This window comes from Camelus bactrianus, chromosome 24 (genome assembly GCF_048773025.1).
Source record: "Camelus bactrianus isolate YW-2024 breed Bactrian camel chromosome 24, ASM4877302v1, whole genome shotgun sequence".
NCBI lineage: Eukaryota > Metazoa > Chordata > Mammalia > Artiodactyla > Camelidae > Camelus > Camelus bactrianus.
In genome coordinates this window covers 15,379,716-15,399,960 of record NC_133562.1, presented here as the reverse complement: position 1 = coordinate 15,399,960, position 20,245 = coordinate 15,379,716, and the positions used below count along the sequence as shown (strand labels likewise).

Below are 20,245 nucleotides of genomic sequence, written 5' to 3'. Positions count from 1 at the left end.
AATATAATAAAAATTATCAAGTGAATGAATACATTTATTTCAAAATAGAGATGATAGTTTTATCTATCTATTACAGTTAATGTAAGCAGAAATTTAGTTGGGAGCTCAGGGCACAATCTATATCACATTGGAATTAATTTTCCAGTTATTATTGATGTGCTGTGTTACTTTACATACTGATAGGAAACACGTGTTTTATACAAAATAAATGAATTATTTGATAGTTTCTAAAATGTATATATTAATAAACTTGTTGCAAAGAAGCTGCAGTGCTTGATTTTTCCATCATTAAGCTGTTAGCTTTTATGCAACATATTATTAATTTTGACAAACCCAAACCTAGTACCTAATGTGATACTTGTCACTATATTAGCTTTATATTACTGCCATAATAAACCATGGCAAATTTAGGAGCTTAAAATAACACTAAGTTATTATCTTATAGCTCTGTATGTCCGAAGTCTTAAGTGAGTCTCACTGGATGAAATTCAAGTTGTCGGCAGGGCCGTGTTCTCTCCTGGAGGCTGGAGAGAGGCATCTGTTTTAGATTGTCGACAGAGCTCATTTCTTTGTGGCTGGGTCCCTGTTTTCTTTCTGGCTGTGGGCAGAGGGCCATTCCACCTTCTAGAGGCTGTCTGCACTCACTGGCTTGTTGCCTCCTTCTTCCATCTTCAAAGGGGAAAGGGAGGTGGGTCTCAGGTCTCTCTCACACTTCAGATTTCTCCTGCTTCTGCCTTCACATCCTCTGAAGTTTTCAGATTCATGTGGCTAGATAGTCCCACCTATATAATCTAGAATAATCTTTTTATTTTAAGATCTGTGCCCTTAGTTACATCTGCAAGTCCCCTTTGCCATGAGTAGTAGCAAATTCATAGGTTCCTGGTATTGGAGCTTCAGTAGTTAGCCATGAGAACCCCCACGGACACACCTTCTGAACGGCTGATGACCCCAGATGCCTGGAAGAATGGATGGCCTGCATGGACTTCAGATGGCTTCCATGAATATCGTTTTATTCAAAATCAAGCTTATGAGTTGCCCCATCTGCGTGAGTCTAAATTTCAGTACCTAACTGCATATGAACAGGTTTCCACATAAGGGCTATCCTCAGGTCAGTCATTAACCTGAGGTCAAAGAAAGCTAATAACTCAGTGACACTGAGGATTTCTGGAGTGGATATAGCATTTGATTCCAGGAGGCTTGCACTTTCCTTCGTTCCTTCCCTCTTTCCTTCCTTGATTTTTTTTTTTTTTTTGGAAAAAAAATTAAAGAAGAAACTTTCATGAGGAAGAAAAATTGGTCTGACATTGACAAGTGTATAGGGTTAGGGAAGGGCACTTGTTATGAATTTGGACAAAGGATGAATCCTGTAAAACTGAGTAACCTTGCCTATCTCATCTGAAGAGAGCAGTGTATAAAGTGTTGTTTTGATTTAAAACATACATTGCTTCTCCTTATTTAAGTCATTGAAGTACACAGGAAATTTATCATTACTTTGTTCAAAAGTCTTTGGTAATTTGAATGCTGCTTTTGTTCTTATTTACTACTTTTCTGTTTCCGTGAAGTGCTCACACCCATCTGCTACTGTGAAGATCCTCTATAATTAAAAAAAATCAACTATCGTTATTTCGTGTGAAACTGTCTTACTATTTCTTTTTTATTTTAATCTCCTGATTTGTGAGAACACAGCTTAGCAAAGTGTATAAAGGCAGCAAAGCGGGTAGTTTAGATTTCTGTTAGTCTTCCAAGGAAAAGCGACAAGTAAACCGGAGTACAACACAGAGAGATTACACAGTGAAATGCTTCTGCAAACTAGGATTTAAAGAACTGGAAACCTTATTATTTTTTTCAGTCAATATGTAAATGGATAAATTCCTACGTTTTTATGTTGTAAAAATTAATTGTGAAATGTTTCTCTGCAGAATAAAAAACATGTAAAATGGCATCCATGAATAATACTCTGAAAAGTCCACTCATATAAGAACAGTTGGCAGAAATAGATACTAAATGAAAATAAAAAAAAATCCACGTTGAGTCCACCCATTTTTTCTGTGTAGGTACCTCAGTGTTCAACAAGGTGTGAGTGTTATTCAGTTTCACTCACCTTTTCATGTGTTCAGTAATGTTTACTGAGAGAGTACTATGCACTGAGATAAAAATTAGTAAGGCACAAAAAGTTCACAGAAGTGAAGAAATTAATACGATGATATTAAGTATAATAAAACATGGCAATTGCAGTGACAGATACATACATAGTACAGTGTTTTAATGCTGACTGTGCCTTATCGGTTCCAGTTTTCCAAGAAAAGTTGAAAATGTTCATCTTTACACGTTTCACCGCATAACATTAGATATATACAGTATATGCTATCAGTGAACTAGGAATTACTTCCCAATAATGAATACTGTATTATAAATGCCAGCTTTATTGCTTCTATGTCCGACGTACCTCCTAAAGAGATTCCAGTTTGTTCTACCTTTTTTAAGTCTCTGGCTTCCCTCATATCTGTCAAAAGATTAAAAATATAACATTGTGTATGTGTATCTCTGTGTGCATAAGAATATAATTGTATTTGTCATATACTTTACTTAATTATGCAGACTTATTACATTGACACTCTTGTGCCTTCCTGCTAAGCTGACAGAAACAGAAATATTTCTAATCACCTTTTCCAGGTAGACCAAAAGTTTTAAGTTTTTGTTCATTTTTCTTTACCACCACTATCCAAATTAGTGTCTAGACAACATCAAAAAGACAGCCATAAGCTGAATTGCACAATATACATTTCACCCTCTTCCTTCTATTGTATTAGATTTTCATGAAGTGTCTTATTTTATGGGAAAAAATAAGTGGATCCTTCAGTATTTCCCAAATATTTTTCTTTTTTGAGACACTTCTATTTCATACCATAATGTAGAAAGAAAGAAGTGACTTGGAAAGGATAGTAGGTTGGAAATGGTGGGAAGGGAAGATGGTATCTTCAGGAGGGAAGCATGACAGCAAGAAGACCTTAGAGAGTTGAATGAATTTGTGTTTCACAAAGATAACAAGGAGGAAGCATGAGGAAGAAAAGAGGCATAAATAAGTTGAGGAAAAGCAAAGACGAGAAAAAAGGCATAGAAAGAAACAACCATGAATTTGGTACATAATTGTCATGACAGACTTCTTCATGCCTTCATTTACTCTGGCCATAACTAGATGATATACAGAATAAATCTTAGGATTGTGGCCCCTGGGGAACCTATTATCGCAGAAGTGTGTTTCCAGTATTGTTAGGTGTTTGATTTATCTTATTTTAAGCATTTTCCATTAAACCCCTGGAAAAACCGGGAAGATCTAAGAACCCAACCCACTTAATCATTTTGAGTATCACTGCTGACTATAAAGAACTTACATATCCTCAAAATATTGGCTCTCTTTTTTTTATTTTAATGGAGATACTGGGGATCGAACTCAGGACCTTGTGCATGCTAAGCATGCGTTCTACCACTAAGCTATACCCTCCCCCGCCAGAATATCAACTCTTAATTTATTTTGTCCCTCACCCTTAACTCCTAATTCTTGTGTCTCTCTAAATCCCATTGGTACTTGTCCTCATGTGCTAAATTATGTGATATTTATCATTCGGTATCTTTTCCACTTGCGCATCATATTTTAAAGATCACCCTGTATTGCTGTGTTGTATACCTAGTGCATTTCTTCTGATAACTTTACAGTCTTGCATGGTGGGTGACTACCTCATTTTACTTAGCAGTTCTGCAAAGGAATGGACACCTATGTCCCCTGCAAAATTAAGCTTCCACTTGGCAACATAAAGTTAATCCCACACCCCTAAAACAGAGGTTGCTGGAGTAGAAAAGTTAACAGACCCCTGGCTTCCCATAATGCAAGACCTACATAAACTACATTTAATTTTAAAAGGTGTAGGGGAAATAAATCGAGGCATTGTTTATGGTATCTTAATAGATCTGACAACTCTCTGCAATTTTATTGTGTCTATTTTGAGAGTACTTAAAAGGTTTAGGAACATCTCATTATTTTTTAAGGACTTGGAGACATTTTTGAGCTATTAATTGTCTATGGCTCGCTTAGTATGTGCCTCTGCTAGAAAAATAAAGAAAATGCTTTTCTATAGCCTTTCTCTATGTGTAGGTGTAACTACAGCCCAAATAGATCTTGAGTAAGCAATCTAAATTGGAACTTTGTTTTGCATAATACTTACATATTAATTTAGAGTCTAAAGCAGAGGTCAGCAAACTTTATGTGTAAAGGGAAAGATAATAAATAGATCAGGCTTTGGGGTCCATTTAGTGTGTATTGCAGCTAGTTAACTCTGCCTCTGCAGAGTAAAAACAGCCATGGACAATATGTAAATGAACGTGTGTGTCAGTGCTCGGATAACATTTATTTACAAAAGCAGGCAGTGGGCTGGATTTGCCTGGACGGTCACAGTTCCATGATCCCCGTTCTAGAATGTGATTTTCCCATGCTGGGATTCAGTTATTTTGTAGACTAGACATGTCTCAAGAATGAGTCTCTATAGAAACTTGCCTTAGATATTTTAAATCTTGTTTCTCCTTGAGAATCTTCACAGTGTTTGGGCAGCGCCCCAGTGTGGACAACATCAGGCAATTAGAGATGCTTATGATCTTTTATTTCTCAGTAAGGGGGCTATCTAACTGAGAGGAACAAAAGAGAAAAAGCATTGGTGATACTTCTATCCATAGGATATTTTATTAGACTGCAAATTATTTACTGTAGTGTGCATATTTGGCACCTCTGTGTCAGTGGGCCTAACTAACCATGTGTTCCCATGGAAAAGACACTGAGGCATGTATATTTTTTATTTTAAAAGACTCTTTTCTCTTTGAGCATCCAGTTTATTTCAAAAGACTGGTGTGATTCGATAGAGTACTCAGAAATTAGAGCATTTACAGGTATCAGTCTAGAATCTTATGGGCCCTGTAATTCACACTCAAGATTAGGAGGTGACGTAGTCCCTGAACAGGCATTAGGCTGAAACCAAACTGGATCCTAGCCTTATTGCTGCTTTCTTCTTATGTGACCTTGGACAAGAATTTGACTTTCCTGGTCTTTGTGTCCTCATTGTCATTGTAAGATTTTTTTTTTTTTAATTTCTGTTCCTTAATGATTAGCACCAAATTGTTAATACTATCTCTGGGGTATAAAAATGACTGTAGTGTGTGGTATTGGCATAAAAAGAGACATATGGATCACTGAAACAGAATAGAGAGCCTAGAAATAAACCCACACACCTATGGTCAATTAACAGTTACCATATGATCCAGCAGCCCCACTCCTGGGCATATAGCTGGAGAAAACCCTAATTCAAAGAGACATATGCACCACAACGTTGTAGCAACACTATTTACAGTAGCCAAGACACGGAAGCAAACTAAGTGTCTATCAACAGATGGATGGATAAAGAAGATGTGATATATATATGAGAAAGACACATATCATGTGATACCACTTATTTGTGGAATCTAAAAAATGATACAAATGAACTTACTTGCTAAACCAAACGAGATTCACAGACATGGAAAACAAACCTATGGTTACCCAAGGGAAAAGTGGGGAGGGATGAATTAGGAATTGGAATTCGCAAATACACACTATTATACTTAAAATATATTAGCAACAAGGTTATAATGTATAGCACAGGGAGCTACATTCAATATATAGTAATAATCCTATAATGAAAAAGAATATGAAAAACTGAATCACTATGCTGTACACCAGAAACTAACCCAACATTGTAAATCAACTCTACTTCAATTAAAAAATGACTGATTGTTGCAGAGGGGCTTTTTAATTTTCTATGTCACATACCACTCTCTCGTTGTGTGTAATATAATCAGCATGCATTATTTTATAACAAATAGATTTTTTAAAAGAAATATTTAAATAGTACCAGAATTTATACCATAACATGAATGTGGCAATAAAATTGTCATTAAATATAAACAGCATTTTTCAAAATTAAACATTTCCTACAAATGTAAGGTGAAATCAGGTTACCTGACTACATCAATAGGAAATTATAAAATATCATATATTTTCTCAATGAGTTTACTTAATTTATGCCATAATATATGACCTGAAACCCTTTAGATCAATCTTTCTCTCATTTGCAGTAAAGTTTCAAGATACTGTTCTTACACTTTCTGCATTTATGTAGTGCATTTTTACTTCATGATAAAGTTAGTTGGTAATTCCTTAACTCTTTTTGCTGATGACCTTTTAAAGCTGCATAATTAGAATAAGTTGTGGTTATTGTATTGGAATCTCTATCCCATGGGCCAACAAGGCAGCACATTAATTCTCTGCATCACCCACTCCATGTGCAGTGCCATCAGCACAAAGAAATTATTCTTTGTAATTACATAAAGAAAGGGTCTATTTAGTGTTAACTGACCTTTCTGTGACTGATCAGCCTTTTCCTCCAGTGAAGTAGAAATGTATATCATTAAAATGTGAGTAAATAGGAAACCTTTCTAAATCTTAAACTATTCACATCAGGAGGTACACATGAAGAAGTTGTTCATACAAAATTGTGAAAAGAGTAGCAGACTTTAAAACATACTTTAAAATATTGATGATTGAAATACAATTAAATTATGATAATGTATAGCAATGTTTAAAAAGGAAATACTATGCAAATATGTGTCTTTAACAATCTTAAATAGTATTAGAGGACACATTATTAAACTCATATATTCAGGATTAAATGTTAAGGTTTATTTAATAAAGAAAAAATAAATTTAAGGGAATTATTAGTACTGTAACTGTCACCTACTGAGGACATATATGTAATATATTTGTTTAAATCATATATTTTAACTTGGAAAAATAAATTGGGCTATAGATTGCATGACACTGATTTTTACTTTCTTTTTCTTATTACTTAATTTGTTTCTCTAATCAGTTATACCAGATACTTTGAAGGGACATACAATTATATTAAAGAAAACTGGATCAAATAAAAATGTAATAGCTAATAAAATAAGTGGCATTTATATTTAGTGATCCCTAAAGCCATTGAGTAGTTATAGGAGAAAAATTACAGGCAACATGGTGATAAATGTTCCTTTTTTAAAAGAATAAACACATACCCACAGTGATCAGGTACTTTTTAATATTTAACAAGCATCTGTGTTTCTAAGCCAGACTTCCCCTGCCAAGAATACAGCGCCCTGTATATGAAATAGCTTCAGAATCTATTCAAAAACTGACTCTTCCTTGAAACTTTACTCGGCACTTTCACTGGAACTGCTCTCTCATGGAACTGCTCTCATTATTTGGCTATGTCTTCTATCCTTCCTTATGTTTAATGTATTCTGATGTAGTTAGCTTTGTGAATGCCTCAATTCCCCTATCTGATTGCAAGCTCCTTCGGCCCTGAAATTGTGTATTTTTTTCATGCTGGTGTCAATAATTCCTGGTCAAATGTATACACTGAACAGAGTCAAAACATAATAAGGGAAAGCAGGGCTAATACAGAGCGCCCATGGATCCCCACTGGGTGTTTTCTGAGTTCTGAGATGTAACGTTGTTGTGTCCATTAGTAAACTTTTGAGTAAATCAATGGTAGCTAAATTTGTAACCCTGTAGAGGAGCCAAGGCAAAGGAGTTCTGTGTGTGGTCGTTTATGTGGATGCTGCAGTGGGATAGCTAAAGATAGCATCTCCTGGAGTCTGACAGTGACAGGTTTGACTGGTCAGCTGGCATGTGGTAGGCTTTTACCAAACAGAGTCCTAAAGGTGCTGTTTGACATCTCACAGTGTCCCCCCATAATGCTTTGTGTATACCAGCTTCTCAATAAGTATTTTTAAATGAATTAATGGATAGAGAGCATTTTGTCAAACATGGTAATACGTAGAGTTTGAGGCATGTAACACCCTTGATGCAGAGGACTGATTTATTCATTTAAATATCAAGAATGTTCAAGACTAATTATCGGAGAACTTGAGTTGGACAAGAGACTGGTTTCCATGGCAGCACAGACAAGGAAGTGGGTCCTGGGAGAGTTAAAACAGTTATTTGTTCCTTTGAGGCTTCAGGGTATCGACACATATCATTCTCACAGACTTGTTCCTTGGAAACACTGGGGAAAATTCTCATTTTCTGTAGTAATTGGTGTATAGATTTTAAGGGAGCAGCAGTACAGTAATGCCTCTCTGCACACAGTAGGTGACGCACGTAAATAAGTACATGTTTTCTCTGAGTCTGTTACATTGTTAGAGAAGTAGCATATATTTTAAGCATCTTGTGCTCACCATGTTAATTCTCACGAATCAAAGGGAATGCTTTTGAAGCAGCAGTGTTCACAAAGAGACTTGGAACCTCCCTGTCTGGTTCATTCTAAAGTCTGTCCCATGCACATTCTGTGAATCAGTCTCAGTACCGATGCCTGCCTGCTTTAGTAACATCAGAACATCACTACATGCAAAGCTACCAGTACAGTGTCCTAAACTGGCAGAGATGTGCTGAAAGACTACGTGGAGACTGGAGACTTGATGGTATGATATCAGTGGTGTAAAGCATCTGCATAGGGTCGCGTGCTACTGAAACACTGGTGTTTGGACTGTTGTCTTTTGTATGGTGCTGTGCATCAGTGGGATACTAAATACATGGGTATTTTTCATTATTTACATAGTAATACTTTAAAGTCAAGAGATAACAGAATGCTTAATACAGTCTAGGAAAGCCTAATTCACAAGTCATAGGAAACAATAATCTAACAGTCCTAAAGGGGCCAAAAAAAACCAGTTCACTCAATTGACTCACCCAATTTTGCTCAAATATATGCTGACCCATATGGCAGGACAGCTTAGATCTCTGCCAAATAAAATGATTGTTCTAAGATTCATGTCAATGATAATTTCTTATGTGATGCCTTTTCCGACCCCACTTTTCCCACCTGATAGAATCAATTCAGGGTATCAAGAAATACCTCTGCCTCCTCCCAGGCCAGCCTGTAATCCCTGGTAAAAAGGGATCACATCCCACCAATCTCTTTAATCCCAGGGGTAGCCATAGAGCTGGACATATATGGTAAACCTACTAGGGTTTGCTGAAGAAATAATTGAATGAACAAATAAATGAATGCAAGCTAGACAAGAAGGTGCTCTAGAGTAACACTGATCAGTAAGAACCAGCAATACCCCGTTTGCTTTTGGGTGGTTCTGGCAGAAAGTCAGTTCTTTCCAATCATGGGACTAAAATAAAGTGAGTGTGGTGCAGTCTGTTTAGGAACACAGACATGGCAGTGACAGCCAGCAGAGCCCTGGCAAGAAGCAAAAAAGCAAGGAGCTGTCTGCAGTAGACTATTAACAACCAAGACTCGGGAGACGACAGACAGATCATCAGAAAAGATCATGTGAGACTGGCACACATAATCACATTAGGATAGGACAGTTAGAGTTAGAACTGGGTCAAAAGATGACAACTCTCTTACAGCGAATGCGTAATTGAGAGAAGGACTTAAGCCCTCTGCCTGGTGAACTGGATCCAGATGCCCATATTAAGAGTAACTGAGAGTGTAGATAACTCACTGCTATAAATTTAGTCGTAGACACTAGGACTATTTTAATAACATTTAAACATTTGTTTATAGCTATGTTGGTTTTCTACATGTACATGTACAGTGCAAATATTTTAATCATAACTGTCTCTCTAGAATGTTAAGATCAAGTTTTTTTCTTGTAATATATTCTTTGCCAGTAGCCCATCTTAAATTAAAAATGAACAACCCCCCCCCCCCAAAAAAAAGTTCAAATGGATTTAGGCTTTCTCCAGAGTAAGAGTTTCTGGCTGGACCTCCAGAGGTCTCAATGTGTAGCATTACTCTGCTGCATTCAACCGTAGTCCAGAGTTGTGCAGGCCTCACCTGTAAAGGTCTGTCCACTTGACACATAGTCTTGCCAGTGAATGCATCTGGCCTGATCAAATCATGGAATAAGGAACCATGGAGATCGGAAAACACAAGACTGATTATACGTAACCAGCATGGCCATATTGACTTACAGCAAAAAGTAGCTTCCAAGGGGACCAAGTTATAATTTCCTTCAGGAGCCCAGTTTATCTATGTCGACAAGCTACATGTTAGCCAGATTATGAAAAGACAATTGGCTGGTGGAAATAGGCTCAAAACAATGTAATTCTGTAATTTGGTTTGATTGTTTAAAGTCATTAGGTTTTATAAACACTGCATTGTGTAGCATCGAAGAGTGCTGGCCTATGTTTATGAAGGAAGTATATTGGACGGTAAAGAGTGTGGGACCTGGAGCCAGTCTGCCTGGCTGCAAAGCCCAGGTCCTCTACTCAGTAGGTATGTAACGTTGCACAAAATGCCTGGTGTTTGTTTCAGTTGCTATGATCACATAATAAATACCCTAAAACTTCACAGCTCAGGATTCTATGTGTCAAAAATTTGAACAGGATGTAGCAGAGCCAACTTGTCTCTTCTCAAATGTTCTCAACCATCATCTAGGCGACTTGAAGACTAAGCATTGGAATCATGTTCAACTGACTCATTCACTCACAGTTGATGCTGATACCTGAGACCTGGGCTGGGGTTGTTTGCTGGAACATCTACATATAACCTGTCAGTGTGGCCTGGATTCCTCACAACATGGTGCCTGGTCCAAGGGTGAATGTCCCCAAAGAGAGGGCCAGGCAGAAGCTGTTTGCTTTTCTGATAAACTTCTTAATAAACTAGCCCGGGAAGTCACACAGCATCATTTCCACCGTACTGGGTTGACTGGAAAAGCCACAAGTCTACCCACGTTCTATGGAAGGAGAAATAGACTGTGCTTCCTGATAGGGAGTGACAAGGTTCTGGAAGAACATGGAATGAAAATATTTCTGTGGCCATTTTTGGATAATACAACTGCCTCACCTGATTTCTCATTGCCTCATCTTCCCTACCTGTAACTATAACAACTAGGACTGTAGCAATTCCATTAGGAGCAGAATCCATAAGCTAACATTCAAATTCAGCCCTATTTCTAGGTTCTTCTCTATATATCACAAGGTGGAACATCAGTAGATGATATATACTCTACATTTTGTCCCCAAAGAACCCAGTTCTCTGATTATCGTTCCCTATTCCTCACTTACCCAGTGGGAGAGGGAAAGGAGAAGGGGAAGAGGAGGAAAACTAAACTGAAAATGGAGAAAAGGGAGGGAAAATCCAAGATGAAATCTATGGCTTAAAGAATAAAGATCAAATGGGGAAAAAAAGGAAAACTATTATTTGGATATATTGGGGTCTCAATCTGCCTTCATTTATTAGCATTTTTGGTGACAAAAGAAGAAGCCAGGTCTTTCTTTAGCAATATTTCTCAATACTTTTAGGATCATGGGCTAATTAGGTAACTCAGGAAAAACACTGTGCTCAGTTTCACGGGATTCATGTACCTTATGAAAATCAATGGTGCACCCAGAGAAACAACTCTTGCTCAGTCTGGACAACGTGGTATATCCGTAGAATAATATTTAAGTACTCAGGGCAAAAACATACTGCATGAATTTTTATATATGTCCTTAAAATCTTCACTTGTCACATAATACAATATCAAGTAATACAAATAAATGTGCTTCATTATAACAAGTGGTTATATCATTATTTCATAGAAGTGGGCCAGTTTTTATTGTGTGATTCTAAAGTGCTAAATATATACATTTCCTAACCATTATTCTATATTCGTTCATTCGTTTACTGAAAACCTGTGTACCTACTTAGTGTCAACTCTGCTTTGTGCAATATATCTTACGGGTGAACAAAACTTAGGGAATTTATAAGAAACTTCTATTCACACTTTATATACATAATTTTATTTCTTAATAAAATATTAGGATGAGAAGCTGAATATCCTCCCAAATATCAAAGTTAAACAAATCATTTGTGAAAACAGAGAACAAACCATAATCAAGCTAAGTATTTTCCTTACTAAATTCTAGACAACATGGAAATGATTAACAGATATTCACTATGTCTCTTCTCTTTATCGAGCCAGATTCCCAATGTTTCATCACAATAATCACTAATAATAGGAATTGAATAAATACCAATAAATGTAGCTTTGAGAAAGTGTTACAATATTAATTTATACCTTTGGGATGAATTTAATCTATATGGAAAACAAAAAATGCAAGAGATTATGAATTCTACACTTTATTTATATATTTCTGTGATTTTTAATATAAGTCTTCCCGATAAGGCCACAAATTCTTGAGGTTCACCATTACATCTTAGAGCTTGATATATAGTAGTTACTAAATAGAAAGTTTTGAATAAGCAACTGAATGGAAATGAGTAAATGAATGAATGAATAAAATAATATTGTAATTCAACTCAAAGAGCAGTTATTTTAACCTATAGAGATTACAATCATATTTCTCTTTAATATTTTTGAAACAAATTTTTTTTTCAAATTTGTGTTTAGTCAAGACCTTAAGTAGAAAGATTCTACTGATAAGATTCAACTGGATTTGAATAAAAAGCATATGAAAAGTCATCTTACTTCTCTTATTAGAGCCTTCTTTTTTCTCACCCTTTTATTATAGGGTTTTTATTATAGGGCCAACTCCAACTTTTGTGCCCTTGTATAATATCTTCTGCTGCTAGCTTTTCAACTCCTGTAGTAGTAGCATTAATTCCCCTGGACACATATCCACCAGTAATTATCCTTCCCTCTTTATCTCACTTGCATGTTATAATACTATTGGTTAAAATTAAGCCAGTCAGAGTTGTGATGTGGAACTACAGTTAAACATAAAAAACATTTGCAGTGTCAGCAGAATAACATTATTTAAAATTAAAAAACTTAAACTTCATTGCACATCTGAATGTCACTGGCTTTCAGGAATAGGTAGTGAGTTGGTAAATCCTCCTCTACCTTTATTACTGAGAAATGATAATGTAAAATATCATGACTGATGGAACAATGTTTTGAAGATTCATTGGCCTAACTACACAATTTGATTTCTCTAATCATGCTATATAAAACAGTAAGAACTGGTGTAATACAGAAATTGAAAGTATATATAATATTTGGAAATAAAACTGTAATTGCACAATGAGTAAAGCATAAAGTACCAAATATATCCCCAATTAAGTTCCATTAAGTTGGTTTGAAACAAATCCCACAGCCTTTGTAGCACTCCTCTCAAATTCAATGTTTGTAGTTACCATCAGAGTCTTGAAAGAAATGTAATTGAGAAGTAGAGTATCTCAGGTCTCAACATTGTGCTTGTGTTAAATCAGACAACAAACAAAAAGCTCAAAAATGTTTCTTCTCCGGCCTCCAGGAGAACATGTGTCAAAGTCCCAAGTTAATCACTGGAGGTTAATATTAGTGTTAAGATATCAAAAGGAATGGTAACCATCTTTCAAAGGTATCTGCACCAAAGAAAAATATTCATAGACACTCTGTCCTCCTACCAAAAGAAGAATCTGTGATTTTTAAGCAAGTTTATTAGATAGAAGTTTATAAAGTTTTAAATCATTGTGCCAGAATTAGGACAAGGACACTTAAAATGGGTCTCAGTTCATCATTTGGCTTTTTTGAAGAGCGCCTGTGACATAGTATTAATCATTAGGGATCAATATGGATACCAGGCTTTCATGAGAAATATGTTGGTTGACCTTAATAAATCTTCAAGTGTGTAAATACAGAAATATTTGTACAGGCAATTTTCTGCTGAATTACATTTCCTCTGTGCACATTCTCATACTGCAATATATTTTTTTAACAACTTATACTAAAGGTTTGATGTGATGGCAGTTTTCCCAAAGAAACATTTTTAATTACATCACAATGGTTATTTTCATATCTAGTTATTTAATCCTCATTATTGTCATCATGATTAATCTGCATTTATGTGTTTTGAAAACTTTTTGCTACTATAAATGATGTTGTAACAAATAAAGCTTTTTGCTTAGAATAAATTTCCATAGGATGAATTACTAGATTAACAGGTTTGAAAATATTTAAGGCTGTTGATAAATTCTGTATTTTTTTGAAGCAGCCAAAGAAAATTTTCTGTGCTAGAAATGTAAAAAGAATCAGCAACTAAACTGAATCATATGTCTAATTTAAAATGATAAGCAGCCCCTAATTTGCCAGTGGGTGATGTTGGCAAAAGTTACATTCTAAGGCATTTGTGTTAGATTTGACATATATGTATCTAGACATGAGGGGTGTTATAAAATTCTCGACCACTCACAGAATCCGATTTAGCCTTTAATATAGTTAAAGTATACATAGTAGTAACAACCACTTTCTCTGGGTGCTTCTAAATATCGATTTGCTTGCTCCTTATCTTTTTCACTCTTTACTTCTCTGTGTTTTGAATGTTATCTGTGAGTGCCACCACTCTGAACCTCTTGGAAATGGGATTCTGAGCTTCCAAATGTCTTCTACCTATTTGAGCACTTGAGAAAAGGAGAAGGAATGGGAAGCTGGAGGAAATCTCCTAGGACACTGACTGAAGCCTCCAAGAACTGGGTACTTCCCAATGCATTGTGAAGGGAAGTACAGAAAAGAAAAGGAATAAAAGTCAGACTCTGATGCGTCAGTGTTCCAAATAAATAAAAAACCTGCATCAAGGAAGAAAATTATTAAATTCAGAGACGGTATTTGTGTCAGGGGAAGCATCTTTTTGGTTTTATTATTTTTCTACAATATATATAATGTAACAATTTTAAATAATTCCAATGATATAAAAATTCAAACATAAATTAAGTGATTTTAACTAAATATATGTATATATTTATCTTCTAGAAAATACAAGAAGATTCACTAGAAGAAAATCTACGTTTAGCTCAAGAGTATCAGCAATTACAGACCATTTTCTTAACGGAAAAGGACAACTATTTGAACCTGTATGACAGACAGCTATCACTTGACAGTTCAGTTAGAGATAAGAAACAGGTAGGTTTCTCTTATTGTTTAAAAAATAATTTTTTACTTGACATATGTTCCAGAAAAAGTAACAAGTGGTCAGCCATGGGGTCTCCAATCTTATGGTGGTCTTTTGTATGCCACCAAATGCCATGTTTTCTTTTTGTAAAGTTTTGCGTATTTTTATCAACCTTTTGAAATTGAATTTTGAAAGGACATTTGAGAAATGAAAAAACTTAGTTTCTAATCCACTATTTTATACCAGTTTGCTTGTAATTATTATGACCTGAAATACCAAATTTTTGTCATTCATAAATTTAAATATATTATCATATGCTTCAAATTTCAATTCTATCTATGGATAGCTTACCATGATACACCTCTAATTCTTTCTCATGATGTATGGGCTCTATGTTTTGGTTTCTATTTTCTTGCTAAATATGAGGCTTAATTAGAAACTTGACAAAATAGTTGACCCTCTCTGATTACTGGAAATCACCAGAAATTCCAATATATTTTCTAAGATCTTCTGTAATACTAAAAGTGGAAAAGTAAAGCACACAATATGCCACAAATCAAAAAGTAAAGCTCCATTCCTAGGGTGTTAAGATACATCCACTCCCTCTATATTCTTCTCCAGTTACTCATTGACAAGAAAGTTATTTTCCTTTGAATCTTTGTTTCTTCCCAGAATTTAAATTTCAAAAACTAGAGGCATTAATTATTTTTTAACATTTCACCTACCTATAAAGCCAGTAGGCCACTAATAGATCCTTTCTCCTATTGTTGTCACCCAGACTACTATACTACAAATTAGTAGTTCAGAATTTCAGTACTGTATTTATCCCTCATTATTATGGAATAGTGGGAAGACAGATGGCCAGGATTTGAAGCTCTACCAACTACTAGCTCAGTGATCTTGGTAAATTATTTATCCTTTCTGACTGTTTTCATATCTGTAAAGTGAAATTTACCTCGGAGGAAAATTGTTTAGGATTGAAAGAGCCCTCCATAGTTTCTTTGAAAATAAAAGTTACTGTGCAACTGTGAGTAACTATTACATTCATCTAATGTCCTGCGTATCTGCTCCCTGTGTTTCCGACCCATCTATTCTCATGCGAGTTAAAGCTTCCAGATATATTGGGAGAGAGTGTGTATTTTTCTCTTAGAGGTTTGTGTTGAAGCAGTAGCAAGATGAAGGTAGATTGAGACATAAGTGTGTTTCGGAAAGAACTGAGAATGCAACTATAAGCCAGAATCTTAGTGTCCTCATGCCATCATGCAGGATTCAGAGAAAGGGCATCAATGTATCCATGGGGTTTTGTCCAACCACTTCGTGCATTTGACATTCTTACTGAGTTTAAACATGTTTTGTTTGATAATTGAGGAGGATAAAATAATCAATGGCTCTACTGTATCTCCTTTTCTAACCAGGAGGGAAACAAAAATAAATTTATGTGTACCTTTTATCAGTTTGTATAGAATCCTTTGGTGGCAGATGACAAATATATTAGATACCTGTGTAAATAGTGAAGAACTCAGAACTTTAAGGGAGAGCCCTAACATAGTATTTGCATAGTAAGAACCAAATTGTCTTGATGTCAGTTTTGGAAATAAAGCACATCCTGATTCAAGATCCAAGGAGGGAAACTCTGGTCTGAACAGACAGTGGGGCATGCTAAGAGATTGGGTTTATGTTTGTGATGATCCCTCAAACGAATCACTTTTAGCACACCTGTTTCAGGGAAACTTTCAAAGATTTATTTGTACTTCCAATCATTTTTCATTTCCATCCTTCAGCGATGGAGGTCATTAAGTGCAGGCTGCCCTTGTCCATGTCATGTAGGATCAATTTGCTGCAATGGACAGAGAGGCCTTATTGATGCTGTTAAATCTGTCAGTGAGAAATCGTATGTCATTAGTGTCTAATGCACTGCTTACCGGATGGAATTTGGCCATCAACACTGAGAAAACCCTTTAATATTTTAGTCCATTTCCTTGATATTGCAGCATTTCCTTTGACCAGTTTAGTTTGGGGTGCACGAAAGCACTCCTCAACCTCTGAGTCCCTTGTTGAATTTCCTTGTCAGATAAAATGGAATTTTTTGTATCTTTTGCCTGTTTTAGAATAATTTCATTGCTTCTGAATATACATTTTTTAGCACAAGAAATAATTATGTTTTAATCATCGTGGTTCTTAGGGAGTATTTTTCTTTCTACACAAATTATACCCTTTTCTACTTCTCAGTATTTTTAGACCAAGCATAGCAAAGAAAACTTAATGTAAGAGTAAAACAAATCAAACATAAAAATAATGTCCCCTTCCTGAACAAAGTTTTGTATATATGTGGCTCAAATCTTAGAATAGGTGATAGAATTGTATCTGCTTCTTTTGCACGTTTCTTGATGCTTTCCTGTATCTTTAAAATTTGCAGTTTAAAATTTAAAACCTTTAAAAGTCAGAAACAAACAAAAATAGTTATGTAAAATTCTTATTAGCCCTGTTCATGGGTAATGATAGAACAGAATCCATCTAAAACTTCTCAGATCTAAAAACTTACAATAACGTTAAGGAGGAATGAAGGAAAAATTGTACACACAGCTTGTATGTTGTGTGAAAATGGGCATTTTCATCATTTTTATTGAAAGCTTTCAGATGTATTTTTCATATTTCTTAAAAAATCCATGAATATATTGATAAAATCACCATGTGCTTGTTTTAATGGCTATCTCAAGTTCTTCAGGCCTGCAAAGAAAGGTGAGCTAAGCAAAGCATGCAGGTGTTGATAGTTCTGTTGGCTAAAAACAAGATCTCTTCCAAAACTGGTTAAAATATATTTTAATTTCTTTATAAACTACTTATAAAGCTTAACCTTTGCCCTACTCCGATTCTCAGCACTTTCTTACTAAGAGACTATAAATTATTACAGAATCAGTCAGTGCTTAACAAGCACTAAGTGAACCAGGTATCTGTGCCTTGTGGTTTGCAGACGTTATCTTTGAAATGTCCCTTAGTAATGCAGGAAAATTTTCTATTTTTTTATTATCATCATCATCATCGTCATCGTCATCGTCATCGTCATCGTCATCACTTTATAAGATATGGTACCGAGATTGAGTGTGTCACATGGTCACCTGGGTAGAAGAAGACTGACTTGAGAGGGAACAAACTCAGGGTTTTCTACATTCAGCCATTTCCTAACCATGGTGCTCCCTCTCTACTATAGCATGACTGAACAATCCTAGACATGCCTCATCGGCTTCTATGAATCACGTAAAAACTACATAATATCATACATTATGTCTCTGCTGTCCAACTGAAACAGATTATTTGATTCACTAATTGTTTTTGTAATTTTATTTCATTGAAGCCACCTTTTCAATGATGATTTTTCTAGTGGGTAAAGACTATCTATTTATTTAGAAGCTGTTTAATTTCCATAGGGGTTATAGATCAGTTTCACAACTCTTGAATTGTAAAACTTTTGAAACTAGGAGCGCCTTTAGAAACTTTATGCATCTTTTTAGAAGACCATTTTACAGGATATGGAAATATAAGGCCAGAGTGGTTCGGGGATTTAACACATAGACAGTTAGTTAGAAAACAAGTTGGCTAGGACACAGTTGCCTTAATTTAGGTTCAAATATTGCCTCCAAGAGTCTGTAGATAAGCATGTGCTGTGATATTTTTCCCGAGTTTGAGTGGACTGGCAGCTGGAAGTAGTGAGTTACTGCCATAGATATGCTCAGATTGGAGCATCATCTTTAAGTGACCTGAGCTTGTGAAGGAGTCACGAAGGGACATGGGTCAGAGGACCTACTCCAGAGCTCTGAGGGATACTTCTGGGCCTCACGGAATTCAGACACTTCATTCATTCATTCAGTTATTCAAAATAAATTATTAATCATCCATTGTACTGACAAAGATATAATAAAAGGCATAGGAATATACCACCTCATCTCAGCTTCCATGCTGAAGGCTGTGATCTCCAGAGTCCAAGGGAATCTCTCCTAGAAAAGACCATAGAACCAGCCCAACAACATCCTCTCTTCACTTCACCAAAGGACGAAGCAGGAAGTTTTTCTATTTAATCTGTATTCCCTAGGCCTCAATAGCAGTTTCCATATAAATTCTCAAAAGTACTGTATAATTCAGAGATCTGAAGACAGCATGGTATTGGTACAAAAACAGACATATAGACCAAAGGAACAGAATAGAGAGCCCAGAAATGAACCCACAAACTTTTGGTCAACTAATCTTCGACAAAGGAGGCAAGAATATACAGTGGAATAAAGACGGTCTCTTCCCTTTTTCTGTTTTCAAATGTGGGTTTCCTCTAAAACTCACTTTGCATCGATTTGGTGAGGAGTCAAAGTCAATTCTAGCAATAAACAAAATTATTTTCCTAAAGAAATGTGAAAGCTGTTTTAGTTTTCATTTTTATAAGTATTTCGTATTGCTTGTTATCTTGCATGTATTAAAAATAGGCTTCGAGTGGTGATTTTTATGTGCTTGTTTCAGTGTAGATGGAAATTCATTTCTTTACTAGGAAAACCATAATTTTAAAATAGATTTTGCCTACAACAGCTATGTAATGACCCCGTCAGTATCTCTGCCTCCCTTTCTTAGGACACAGGTATGTGAGCGCAAGCACACACGTGCACACACATATATATATAATCAGTGGTTCTCACTGAGGACTGTTTTACCCTACAGAGGATGTGTGGATATCTGGCAGTGCCTGGAGACATTTTCGGTAATCACATCAGGGTGGTAGTGGGGTTGGGAGGAGTGCTCCTGACATCTAATGGACAGAGGCCAGGGATGCTGCTAAAATTCCTACAATACACAGGACAGCCCTCCCCCCACACACGCCACAAACATTTCTGCCCTGAAATGGCAACAGAGCTAAGGTAAAGAGACCCTAATATATAGAGAGGAAGAGATTTAGACAAAGAGATAGAAATAAAGGTATTATATATATATATAATCCCTCTGAGCCTCTGAAGAATGGGAGTATTAGCATCTCCCTAACGGAATGTTGTAAAAAACTATAGTAATAATTAACCTCTATAAAGCACTTCCTGTGTGTTACATACTTTGCAAGTCTTTCTGTGTAATACTATTTAATTTACTCAACAACCTTATAGAACATAAATACAAATTTTAAATATAAAACTATCTATAATAGTTTTCCACAAACAGTCTAATTTGCATATAGAGGATATGACTATAGATTTTTTTTTTTTTAGATAAATATATGTCCCTTACTTCTTGTACCAAATCTTGATGTGGCTACAAAAGACCTTCTAG

General features: G+C 35.7%; 1 protein-coding gene across 1 annotated transcript in view; it reads left to right on the top strand.

Annotated features, from left to right (window-relative positions):
* The window catches only part of CCDC178 (coiled-coil domain containing 178), a 257,715-nt gene that overhangs the window by 150,274 nt on the left and 87,196 nt on the right, over positions 1–20,245 (top strand). Inside the window, 1 exon segment of the mRNA XM_010946961.3 lies at positions 14,812–14,961. Coding sequence (XP_010945263.2) covers positions 14,812–14,961 — 150 coding nt within the window.